The sequence below is a fragment of the Galeopterus variegatus genome, unplaced genomic scaffold (assembly GCF_000696425.1).
Source record: "Galeopterus variegatus unplaced genomic scaffold, G_variegatus-3.0.2 Scaffold4013, whole genome shotgun sequence".
NCBI lineage: Eukaryota > Metazoa > Chordata > Mammalia > Dermoptera > Cynocephalidae > Galeopterus > Galeopterus variegatus.
In genome coordinates, this window is record NW_007730124.1 from 257,875 (window position 1) to 270,562 (window position 12,688).

General features: G+C 37.5%; 1 protein-coding gene across 1 annotated transcript in view; it reads right to left on the reverse strand.

The window, feature by feature from the left end:
• The window catches only part of PTPRO (protein tyrosine phosphatase, receptor type, O), a gene marked incomplete at its 5' end in the record, with an annotated part of 159,856 nt that overhangs the window by 44,165 nt on the left and 103,003 nt on the right, over positions 1-12,688 (reverse strand). Inside the window, 3 exons of the mRNA XM_008586534.1 lie at positions 3,215-3,250; positions 8,776-8,859; positions 11,135-11,203. Coding sequence (XP_008584756.1) covers positions 3,215-3,250; positions 8,776-8,859; positions 11,135-11,203 — 189 coding nt within the window. The remainder of the gene's footprint in view (positions 1-3,214; positions 3,251-8,775; positions 8,860-11,134; positions 11,204-12,688) is intronic.

Genomic DNA, 12,688 nt, shown 5'->3' on the forward strand with positions numbered 1-12,688 from the left:
TATATCATCTCCCTGTGGTCTTATGTCCTATTAGCAAATACAGAATATTTAATAGATATTTGTTTAAAGTTGTGGATTAGCTCATTGGATAGATGCATTTATGTTGAGATTTTATGTTGATATTTCCCCGATGATACATTTAAATTTTAATGTTTTTACAAATAATAATAACAGTAATGACTCCTATTCAGAATACACACTGTATTTCATAAATACTCATGTATGTTATCTGACATGGACAGCATGAGCCTCATGCTTCAGAGGAGAGAGCCAAGGCCAAGAGAGTTAAGTGAGAGTCCAACGTCCCATGGCTACTGAGTGCTAGAACCGTGACGAGAACCCAGGCAGAACGGGTCCTGGTCCAAAGACTGCCCCACTTCAAATTTATCTTTCTAAAAGAATGGCTACAGTGGGGCTCCTGTCCTGGAATGAAGTCCATTAGAACTGCGCTCTCTGGCCACTGTCTTCCATAGGGTTTGACCTTGAAGTTGGATTTAACAATTCTAGCATTAATCCTGTTGCTAGGAAAATGGGAGCATGTACAGGGAAGGCAAATCAGAGAAAATACTTNTATATCATCTCCCTGTGGTCTTATGTCCTATTAGCAAATACAGAATATTTAATAGATATTTCTTTAAAGTTGTGGATTAGCTAATTGGATAGATGCATTTATGTTGAGATTTTATGTTGATATTTCCCCGATGATACATTTAAATTTTAATTTTAATGTTTTTACAAATAATAATAACAGTAATGACTCCTATTCAGAATACACACTGTCTTTCATAAATACTCACATATGTTATCTGACATGGACAGCATGAGCCTCATGCTTCAGAGGAGAGAGCCAAGGCCAAGAGAGTTAAGTGAGAGTCCAACGTCCCATGGCTACTGAGTGCTAGAACCGTGACGAGAACCCAGGCAGAACGGGTCCTGGTCCAAAGACTGCCCCGCTTCAAAAGAATGGCTAAAAGAATGGCTACAGTGGGGCTCCTATCCTGGAATGAAGTCCATTAGAACTGTGCTCTCTGGCCACTGTCTTCCATAGGGTTTGACCTTGAAGTTGGATTTAACAATTCTAGCGTTAATCCTGTTGCTAGGAAAATGGGAGCATGTACAGGGAAGGCAAATCAGAGAAAATACTTNTTAATCCTGTTGCTAGGAAAATGGGAGCATGTACAGGGAAGGCAAATCAGAGAAAATACTTATTGATTAGAGAAAGCAAAAGCAAGAGGCAGCGGGAAAAGAAAGACAGAAGAAGGCCCAGGAAGTGGAAGAAAGAACACAAGGGATAAGGAGGAAAATGGTAGGGAGAGAGGAAAGCTGGGAGGGAGCGGAGACCAGCAGGATGAATACTTAGAGGGAAAAGGGGGACAGGGGGTGAAGGAAGGGAGTGGGGGAGTGAAGGCAAGTGCGGATAGAAAAGGGGAACCAAGGGCACGTGGCAAGGCACCTGGAGTGGGAGAGGAAAGGCGGAGGGAAGGCAGACGGGAAGGGAGGGAGAGAGCCTCCCATGAGACGGTGCTCACAGGAGGAGGGAGGATTGGAGGGAAACGGGAAGTGGGAAGGAGGAAGCTGTTTGATGTGAAGGTTTGGCTTGTGGGGCATTCTGCCACTCCCAAACCCTGTCCAATGTTTTGTCCAGATCTTATTTCTGCTTCTCATCTCTGCCTGGGTCCTGGAAAGGGCAAGATCTGATAGAGTCTCCCCTTTCCGTCCTGACAGTCTGTCGTCTAAAGGCTCTAGTCTATGCCCCTCTATCTTACTTAATGTTCCAATCAACAGTTTTGGGTACAAAGCCTTTCCGTGTCTGTCACATCATCCCTTTCCGGTGACAGTACCTCTCCCCTTTTGAGTCTGGTCTTGCCTCTCCTACATCAATCAGTGCATAGCAATGGGTGCATGTCAATGAAATGTATGCTGATTTGAAATAGACTTGGGAAAAATTATTCTTTATCTACATGTGCCATAAAATGATATGCCACTCAAGGCTAAATAGAAATATCTTTTTTTTTTTTTTGTCTTTTTTTTGTGACTGGTAAGGGGATTGCAACCCTTGGCTTGGTGTCACCCGCACAGTGCTCAGCCAGTGAGTGCACCGGCCATCCCTATATAGGATCCAAACCTGCGGTGGGAGCGCCGCTGCACACCCAGTGCCGCACTCTCCCGAGTGTGCCAAGGGCTCGGCCCAATAGAAATATCTTTTACATTAGCTTTTCTTTTGGATTATTTCATGGATTACTCCATGATTGTTTTCCATAAGTATGAATGCCATAGACCTGGCTGGACCCCCAATTATCTCCTTGTACTAATTCATCAATGTTTTATCCTACACAAGTATCAAGAATTATGCCTATTGGGCCGGCCCGGTGGCGCACTGCTACAGTGCGCCGCTTGGGAGTGTGGCGGCGCTCCCGCCGAGGGTTCGGATCCCACATACAGACCGGCCGCTCACTGGCTGAGCGAGGTGCAGGAGCAACACCGAGGGTTGCAATCCCGTTGCCAGTCCCGGTCCGGTACGGGCGCGACACTGAGGGTTGCGATCCGTTGCCGGACACGAAAAAAGACAAAAAGGAAAAAAAAAAGAATTATGCCTATTTACAAGAATGTTCCACTCTTTCTTTATAGGTGGAGTTTTAACTAAGAAAGTCCTGGAAGTGATAATCTAACAGGCTTTTGAAATCAACTGATAGTTAATTTTCACCCACCAGAATCATAATTCTAATGACAGTTCAGTAGATGAGAGATACCACAGGCTAGCTAGAATAATTATCTTTTCTCTTAATTATAAAGGTTTCCTGAGACAGTATTATCAAAGCATTTTTTACATCAAATAGAGCAAAAGCTTTTCCCTGCAATATACAGAATTTCAAAATACAAAATGAGGGGTTTTGTGCTTTGATGTAGCTAAATATTAGGTTTTCAGATATTTAGAATACCACACTTCCTTCTGCAAGACTTTTATAATTCTTAACAACAGATTCTTTCTCAGGTTTGATGAAAATTGCCCTTATTCCTGACATGGTTTCTGTGATACATTTTCTTTTGCCATTCATACGTGTAAATACACCAACGCATGTGGTGCTTAACTATCATAACCAACATTCTCCACTTTCATAGCATCCCTTCTCTTTGAAGGGAAGCAACCTTTTTAATTTGGAAAGTCAAGATTGTTATGAAAATCTTTTTAAATGAAATGGTAAGAAAAACTTACTTAGTCAGTTTCCTCTTCTTTAAACCGTTTTTACTCCTGAGAATTAAGGAAAAAAGATAAATTTATCTGGGCAAAAGAATTGATTATCATCATGATTAAACTTGACGAGCTTTAAATAATTACATCAGGCACCTCAATTTTATTTAATTTTCGTTAAACATACCTCAGGTTTGTTTAATCACTTTTCATTAAATAAGAAGATAATGATAACAATTTCAGATTCATTTTTTTTAAAACTCTGTTAGACTGCAGAAACATACCTGCACTTTATATTTCATGTATGCCAAAAACTGAGTTCAGGAAATATAATTTCTTGCTCCTAGTGATTAAGTTGCTAACATATTTTGTAAATATGCAGAAGTATCTACTGCCTGAATACTACAGGTTCTACACGTGGGAAGGAAGAATTGGAGAGTAAATGGGAGAACTAATGATGAGAGGGTGAAATATTGGTTTCTAAAAGACTAAAATAACCTTTTCTGCCATTTCACTGGGGATGTGAATTTGTTTTATCAGTGTGGGCATGTATCTTATATAATTCTACTATGGCATTTTTCTCGTTCAAATTTGAACTAGTTTTTAACTATCTGAAGAAATGGGCCTATTACTTGCTTATTCCTGATTCATTACTAGTCTGCAAGCTCAAACACAGAAAATGCTGATGAATGCTTCTGTTAATTACATTTGTTTATGGGGTATTCAGGGCAATCATTTTCATTCAACAAGTAAGATAACTAACCTAAGTTAGTTGATGCTAAGATCGTATCTATCTTAAAATACTGTGATTGTATTTTTATTGTCTTATATAAATGATAAGTATTGGAACATGATTGAATGTATGAGTGACACGATAGTAAACACTTTTACAAGTACTTTCAGATGTCTTTAAATATTTTTGATGGAAGCACCCAAATTTTCAGAAAATAAACAGTCTATATAGTAAGTACATAACCAGTTGTGACCTTAGTATTCTCATGTACCAAAATATTTATTTATATTTAAAATTTTGAATGTTTGGATACCTCCACTCCCTCCACTTTGAGAGAAATAAAATACTACTTTAGCAGAACGAAGCACCACTTTCTCTCAAGTGCTTTCAAAGCACTTTTCCAATGGGGTATTTCTCATGCTGTAGGATCATTGCTTGTATATATACCCCATGCCAGACTCTCATCTCCTCCCAGAGCTGAGCATAGTAGATGGGACACACAGTGGGTGGTCAATAAATGCTTATTTAATTGAATTGAAGCAAAACACCTTTGCCATGTTACTCTCAGGATTTCACTTAATGACTCAAATAAGATTTTGATACTGGACTGGGGTGTGTGAGGTCCCGGCTGGGGAAAGAGACTTGTGGAGGAAGAAGCGTAAGGTAGGTCAGGAAATGTAGGGAAACGTCCATAAAGACAAGTGGTGGTTGTGCTTGTCAGGTAGTTTTTACTTCTTGTCACTTCAAAGTGAGGACCATCCATTCAGTAGTTCCTGTTCTATTTTTTTTTCTCCCTCATCCTCTTCGTCTTCCAGACTCAGGATTTAGAAGGAATAAACATTCTGGTTTTTACTCAGCCCCTCCCTGATCCCCTCAGAACCCACTGTAATGTTGGACGTAGCTGTATCATATAGGTATTTGGGAACCTAAAGAAAGAACTATTGATCATTTTTCATTCAGCTCTTGTGATGGTAATTTAGTTTACTTTAGGAATTCCATTTACTTTGTGTAGTAAGAGCCAACTGCCTTAGTGCTTTATGAAAGCAGAATGCCGGCATAGACGGCTAAGATCTCTGCTAAAGTCAGGAGGCTGCCAGCATATTTTGTGATTGGGAGTGGAAAAAAACATACTTTTCTTTCCAAACAGACTTCAAGGGAAACTAGGAAGAAACAAACGTATGTGAGAGGATGACACTGAATAAATTCAGTGCTGAAATATTAAGCTGCTACTATTCAACAGCTGTGTAGAAACCTGATTCACAGAGAAGCACATTTTTTTCTTTCAATCTCACCCATTATTGAATGAACTCTCAATACGATGTAAAATTCTACCACACTTTAAATGACATATTGTCACACACTTATTGTATGTATTGTACTTATTGCACGTCATACACTTATTGTCATAAGTGTGTCTTCGTGATTCGCATACAACTTTTATTGTTCTATTCAGATTTCGCTGAATTTTTGCAGATTCCAAAGGGTTCCTGTATCCTAAGGCTGTGGAACATGGCAAGATTGAATGAAGAGTCTCCACAGCAACGCTGGTAGAATTTTTCTACATTTTCAATTGCTGGGCTAATTCCAAGACTGAAAGGAGGGGAAAATTCACCTGCAAACATGTAAATTAAGGCTTGCTAGCAATTGTAATTTCAGCACATTATGAAAAGAGCTAGTGTGTGTGCATGTTACAGTGAAGAGTATCAGCTTTTTGTTGTAAAAGATTTTCCAAATAACTGATAAATAACACCTATCAGTCATACTGAATATGTGCATACAGGATCACACTCTTTCATTTTTCTCTTTCACTCACATTAGGTAGGATTCAAGACCCTAATGACTTCAATAAGTTAAAGTGCATTCTTCATAGGTTCTTAATGATTATGACAGTCTTGGAAAGCTGGCCAAGCTGTAATTCATTCCAAAGAATACGAGGCAATGGCAGAGACATGGGGTTTATAATGGTTAAAACAAAACAAAGCAAAATTTTATAAGCCACCAATTTCATAAGTGCTACTTGCTCTTTCATGAGCTAAACCAAAACCATCCCCAAATCTTAAAAAGTTCTTCAGGGTTGTGTCATTCTCCAAACAGAGCATGGAATAGCCACGAGTAAAGCAGGATTTTAAACTAAATGCTGCTTCATACTGAAAATGCCAACTGTTTAGGATTTAGAACAGGCAGATGAATACCTGAGTATAGTATGAAGGTGGCTATGGTAGCAAAAAAAGGTAATAGCACTGAATCTATATAGAGCTAGTTTAAATTAGATGATTTTTCTCAATAGGAAACATACTCTGAGGTCATTAAAGTCAGAAATCCTTGCAGAATATAATCCTGAGACTAAGCTAACTGGGCACTAGTGCTCCACACTGATTCTGCTACCACCCGGAGAAAAGATTTGAGCAACACTATGAACGAGAGAAAGAGTCTTCTTGATTTCCACACAAACCACTAGAAGCATCAGGGTTTTTTTTTTTTAGAAAGTCAACCGGAACATCTTTCTAAGAAATCTACAATTTAGGGAGGAAGATGGACAGTGTGTTAGGAAGTGCGTGCTGGCGAAGGTTCTGTTATTCACAGCTGTTGTTAACAGGGTGGATGAATTATGAAGACAAATACATCTGAAAAATGACTATTTAGCAAATGAAAGCAGGGGAAAATATCCACACGTTATTAGATGAAGCAAACAGTAGGGAACTTGAATGAGTACTGAGCTGTGCTTGAAGGAGCAGCGACCTTGAATTTGACTTCTTTCCTGTCTGGTATAGCACAAGCCTAGGGCTGAGAACACAGTTCACTGGTTGCTATCAGTGAAATTGACTGAAAGTGACAGAAAGCATGGGGCTCTATGTGTGGCCTTCTCTTCTCATCCCAGATAACAATTTACAGTCTAAGGAAGATTCTTCTAAAAATACCGAAGGGTTTTTTCCCCTGCCTAACGTGGGTCTCAAGCTAGTTGATTACTACCATAAATAGCAGACCTTGAAGAGGTTGCTTCAAAATTTGAAATGTGAAGATGTGTTCATCGGCAAGACCTATTAAGAAAGATATGCAAATAAGCACAGGCCCACCTGATGTAAGTTTAAAAACAAACTGTGGAAAATGAGAAAGTATGAGAGAATTAGGCAGGGAAATGAATATAATACGGGGGTACTTCAAAAAGTTCATGGAAAAATGGAATTAAAAGATAATATGGGGGGAGAGGGGAAGGGGAGAGATTGGATAAGGGCATAAATAATAAGTATGATTTGTAACAATGAATACGCTAAAAAAAGAAGATAATATGAGTCTTTCCATAACTTTTTGAAGACCCCTCGTATTATATGTATCTTTGTTATGTTTTAATTGAAATATGTGGCAGATACTGTAAAGGAATTTGCTGCAAGTATTCTAATGATAGGTAGACTACTTGAGGATGATTAGTAGACGTTGAGTTAAAAGTAAATGTTTATTTCGAAGGTCAAAATGGAATTTATGTGCCCAACTCATACCTGAATACTATCAGATGTTAAATACTGAAAATACCAAGCTGACTATGAGGGAGCCTTATATAGAAAACTGTAATAACAATAAACTTAGAGCAGCAACGAGTGGGTCCCCATCACTCAGTACATTCCTCCCACTTTACTATTTACACATCATTGTTTACCTTGTTTCAAAAGCTTTCCTCTAGTGTCTTCTTTTTAAAGAAAATATGAATTCTAGTATTAAAAACCTCTATTTTGCGGAAGTCCTTTTTCATATGCCTTCCATTGCAACTTGAAATCCTCAGTTCTATCAGCTGGATTTATTCTGTCCTTGGAGAACATTTGATCCATTGTTTTTTTGAATAAATAACTCTCCAGATTGCTTTTCATCTTTTTTTTTTCCTTCAATGGGCCATTTTTCCAGTCCCTGAGATATTTTTATTGCTGTCTTCTGAGTCCTTCTCAAGTTGTACACATTCACGGATCTGTCTGTACGGAATTTAGTGCCTAAACACCATGTATTAATACTTAAGGATAATGACTATTTTTTCAGTTCCCTGGAAACCGCTACCTTTTCCTTATGGCTCAAGAAAAGAAATAGTACCTTTGAATTCTTTAGTCTCAGAATTCAAGGTTGTTATTAAATATGAGAACAACTGAAAAGGATACTTTTCAAGATTTGATTATTAAAATGATTTAGAAATCAAGAAAATAAGAAATTCAAGGAGGCTGATTTTTTACAGAAGAAAGAATAGATTTCAGAGAGACCTGGGTTTGGAACCTGTATTTTTTATATAGTAGCATGTGATATTAAGACAGATAATCTCCTTGAGCCTCTATTTCCATATCTCTAAGATAGGACTAATAATTCTCTGTACAGTATTGGGGGGAGTGTTAAATAAGATGATTAATGAATAGGCTTGTACACAGTCAGCTGCTCGATATTCACTGAGTTAACATTATTAAAAAAACAAGGAGGCACCAAATGCAGAGTATAGACTCTGATTTCTCAATCTTAATGCATTTCTACCTTCTTGGAAATAGGGAGCTCACTGATGGATGGAGCTGGTAATGAAAATAAAAAGCATCATTTACAAATATGAGAGGTCAGTGTTTGACTCAGTGAAGAAACAAATGACTAGTAATCAATGCAACAAAAGCTTGCCCAGAGCATCACGAGAAGAAAATGTATTGGGAAAACATTACAGTTAGCACCTGCTTACCATTAACTTCTTTAATCCACTTCAATACGTGATTAATAATTTTAGATGCTGCCAAACACATAAAGTAATTAAAAAGAAATTTTCCTTTCTGTTTACTTCTTGAAAGCTAACTTTTAAAGACTTTGGGTTAGGTAAACAGTAAAAAAAAAAGTCACTTACCAAGGATTAATATAAAATGCCAAAAGATAATCAGTCCAAAGACATGAGGGTAGCAGGGTTAAGAAAGCAAATATACTCCTACGCCTGTGAGCATTAATAGATAACAGATGTAAAGATGAAAAAGTGGCAAGAGTTAGTAATATAAACTGTGAACAGATATCAGTAAATTACCTACTTGGATCATTTAATATGACAAGCACCTTAATTACAATTAAATATTATTTCATTCTGTGAAACTTAAATGTGAGGGCTTAAGTGTTACAATACTGACAAAATCAGTTTTTATTCACACACGACCTTATTGTAATCAGATATATTTCTTTCAACTTACTTTGTGTCAGTTAGTGTGCTATTAGGTGATTACATTTTGCATTCAGTTAAATGAGGCTCTTAAATGCCTCATTAGTTATCTTGAGTCTTATTCTTGGATATTATCTTTCCTATGCTCAAGTCTATTTTAAGAAACCTCTATAACATCATTTGATAGTTAAAGCAGCTCGTTTGAGAAAAATAAATGGTCAGTTTATGTACACTGACTCTGGTGAAGACTAAGCTTTTGGGACAAATTCATCACAGATTGCCCTACTAGGTGTGACTTTCTATGTTATTTCTTAGTTTAAATTACGACATAATTTCTAAAAATAATCCTTAAAACAGCAGTATGATATGATACTCAGGTATCATTCATTCAAAATAAGTAGCTCATCAACTGCCTGATCTGTAATTTCACTGATATTCAGCTGAGTGGGAGTAAAATTATTTAGTGTCATTTTAATCCGAATTCACACTGTTGATTTAAAATGCCTGGTTTGAATCCAAGTTCAACTATTCAAACCACTTGTAAAACAGAACATCTATTAATGAAGATTTAAAAATATCCTGTGCCTGCATCTATAATTATTCTGAGAATTAGAGGGGAAAATGCTGTCACCTTGTCACTTTAGTTGTTACAAATCCCCACTGAGATATCTATTCTCAGCCAAAAAATGCCAGTGCTGGCCAAATTGTCTTTGCCAAGAGCTGTGGGAGAATTTACTTGATTTTACAGAAAGGTCCTCAAGTGAATTCTCTTTTGCCTCAGTTCTTCCATAACAGGTCTCCCATAAATTCTATAAATTGTGACTGGCATACATGGCTCTCATGACTCACAAGTATAATCGGATCATTTCCTAGATGGGCCTCTCCGACTGGCCTTCTCAGTGTGGGCCAGGCAAGAAACAAGCATCAGTCAATCTTGTAATCTTGGAATGAGTGCTAATGTATTTGAACAAACTTAGTAATGTTTCAGAATTTTTCACCATCAAGGTTTATGGGTTTCTCTTTTTTCGCAGTTGGATTAATTGTACTTTAATAGCAAAAAAATTCTATTAACGTTAAAATTTTAAAGTGGCACAACATAGTATCTTGTTATAAATAATCTTGTTTCAACCAGATTTTCAACTGGAGTGGGCATAATTTATATTTAAATAAAGCCTTTCCTCTCTCTTTGAGTCTGTTGAGTAAAGTTTACAATCTCACACATCTATTTCTTTAAGATTAACCATTTTGCGGTGTTAGAAACAAAAAAATCACTTACCAAGGATTAATATGAAATATATACATTTAAATATACTTTGCATGGTTTCTTACAAAAGAAACAAGCTAGACCATGTAAGTAGTGCTTGCTTCATGTTAAACGTTTATTTGATAGTAATTTCTTTGGTATTGATTGAACTGGATAGGATTGTTAATTCTCATGTGTCATTGGTAGGTATAATGTCAACAGATTTAATCTTTTGACAATGCTTTTTTTATATTCTCAAAACACCTCCTCCCTGCAGGTGCTTGAAACTCAAGCATAAAGAAAAATGGACCTTGTTTTCTTATGGTACATCCCTGGCCTTGCTATTTATTTACCCGTATGTATGAGAGTTGAGAGCCCTGGGCTGTATACTTCTACTTCGTTTTTGAACAGAAGTGCTGGGTCATATCCCAGGCACTGAAACGGGAACTTCAAATGGAGATGCTGCCCTGTCTCATGCTGCTTCCCAGAAGCCTGTCCTGGTGCCTGAGCCACCACTTGCTCAGTGTGGTTCCTGCCCTAAAACCCTTCTTCAGCGCAGTTATGGGATCCTTGCATGACTGTTTTACTCCTTTGTCTCATATAGTAAATACAGCTCAGACTATCACATTTTCTCGACTTCGAAATTATATCAACCTATATAAACCATTATATTCTATGAAGATCTAGCCATTAAAAGTTCACTGTCACCGAAATTATGAAACAATAATCAGACAAAGCCACTTATCCCCTAAAGATGATAAAATCAAGTTTGGAGCACACACAGCATGGCTAGGCTAGTTCCACAGCGATGCTCACCAGTTGTATGGAAGCTTTCCATCTCTCTCCAAGGATGCAAAGTTGACAAATGTTCCAGCTCCACATTCCCTGTTTGAAAGGGACCACAAAATCAAGGTTACTGCTTGACAGAACACTTTACCTTGACAGCATTGAATTAGAAAGGACAAAAAAGTAATATAAATTCCATGTTTGCCTTTCTCATGCAATGCAAAACAGAAAGACAAAACAAAACGAAACAATCTTTTGCAAGGTTGCAAATCAAGTTTCTTGAGGTGAAAAGACCCAGTTTATAATCCTTTCCAAAGGATGATCATGATCCTAAAATAAGTCTTTAAACTATTTGGGGTATATATATTTTTTAATTTTAATTTATCAATATACAATGTAGTTGGTTTTTGTGTCCTTTTACAATTCCTCTCCCCCCTCCCTCTCTCCCATCCCCCCATCAGCATCATATCTGTTCACTTGTCTTAACAAGTTCAAGGAATTGTGATTGTCATGTCTTTTCCCTCCCTCCCCCCCATTTATTTCTCTGTTCATTTACTTATTTATTTATTTTTAGCTGCCACAAATAAGTGAGAACGTGGTATTTCTCCTTCTGTGCCTGGCTTATTTCATTTAGTATAGTTTTCTCTAAGTCCATCCATGTTGCTGCTAATGGTAGCATTTCATTCCTTTTTATAGCAGAGTAGTATTCCATTGTGTAGATGTACCACAGTTTCCATATCCACTCATCTGATGATGGACATTTGGGCTGGTTCCAACTCTTAGCTATTGTAAATAGCGCTGCAGTAAACATGGGAGTACAGGTATCCCTTCGGCATGATGATTTCCATTCCTCTGGGTATACACTCAGCAGTGAAATAGCTGGGTCATATGGGAGACTTATCTGTAGTTGTTTGAGGAGCCTCCATACCATATTCCATAAAGGCTGCACCATTTATCAGTTCCACCAACAGTGTATGAGGTTTTCTTTTTCTCCACAACCTCACCAGCCTTTATCATTCTCAGTCTTTTGGACATTAGCCATCCTAACTGGAGTGAGATGGTATCTCAAAGTGGTTTTGATTTGCATTTTCTAAATGCTGAGTGATGTTGAGCATTTTTTCATGTGTCTGTTGGCTATTCATATGTCTTCCTTTGAGAAATGCCTATTCAGCTCCTTTGCCCATTTTTTAATTGGGTTATTTGTTTTTTTGCTGTAAAGTTGTTTGAGTTCCTTGTATATTCTGGATATTAATCCTTTGTCAGATGTATATTTTACAAATATTTTCTCCTACTCTGTTTGTTGTCTTTTCAACTGTTAATTGTTTCTTTTGCTGTGCAGAAGCTTTTTAGTTTGATATAATCCCACTTGTTTATTTTTCCTTTGGCTGCCTGTGCTTTTGTGGTCATATTCATTAAGTCTGTACCAAATCCTACTTCCTGGAGTGTTTCACCTATGTTTTCTTTGAGGAGTTTTATTGTTTCAGGATGTATATTTAATTCTTGATTTTGGCATATGATGGAGGTACGGGTCTAGTTTCATTCTCCTACATATGAATATCCAGTTTTCCCAGCACCATTTACTGA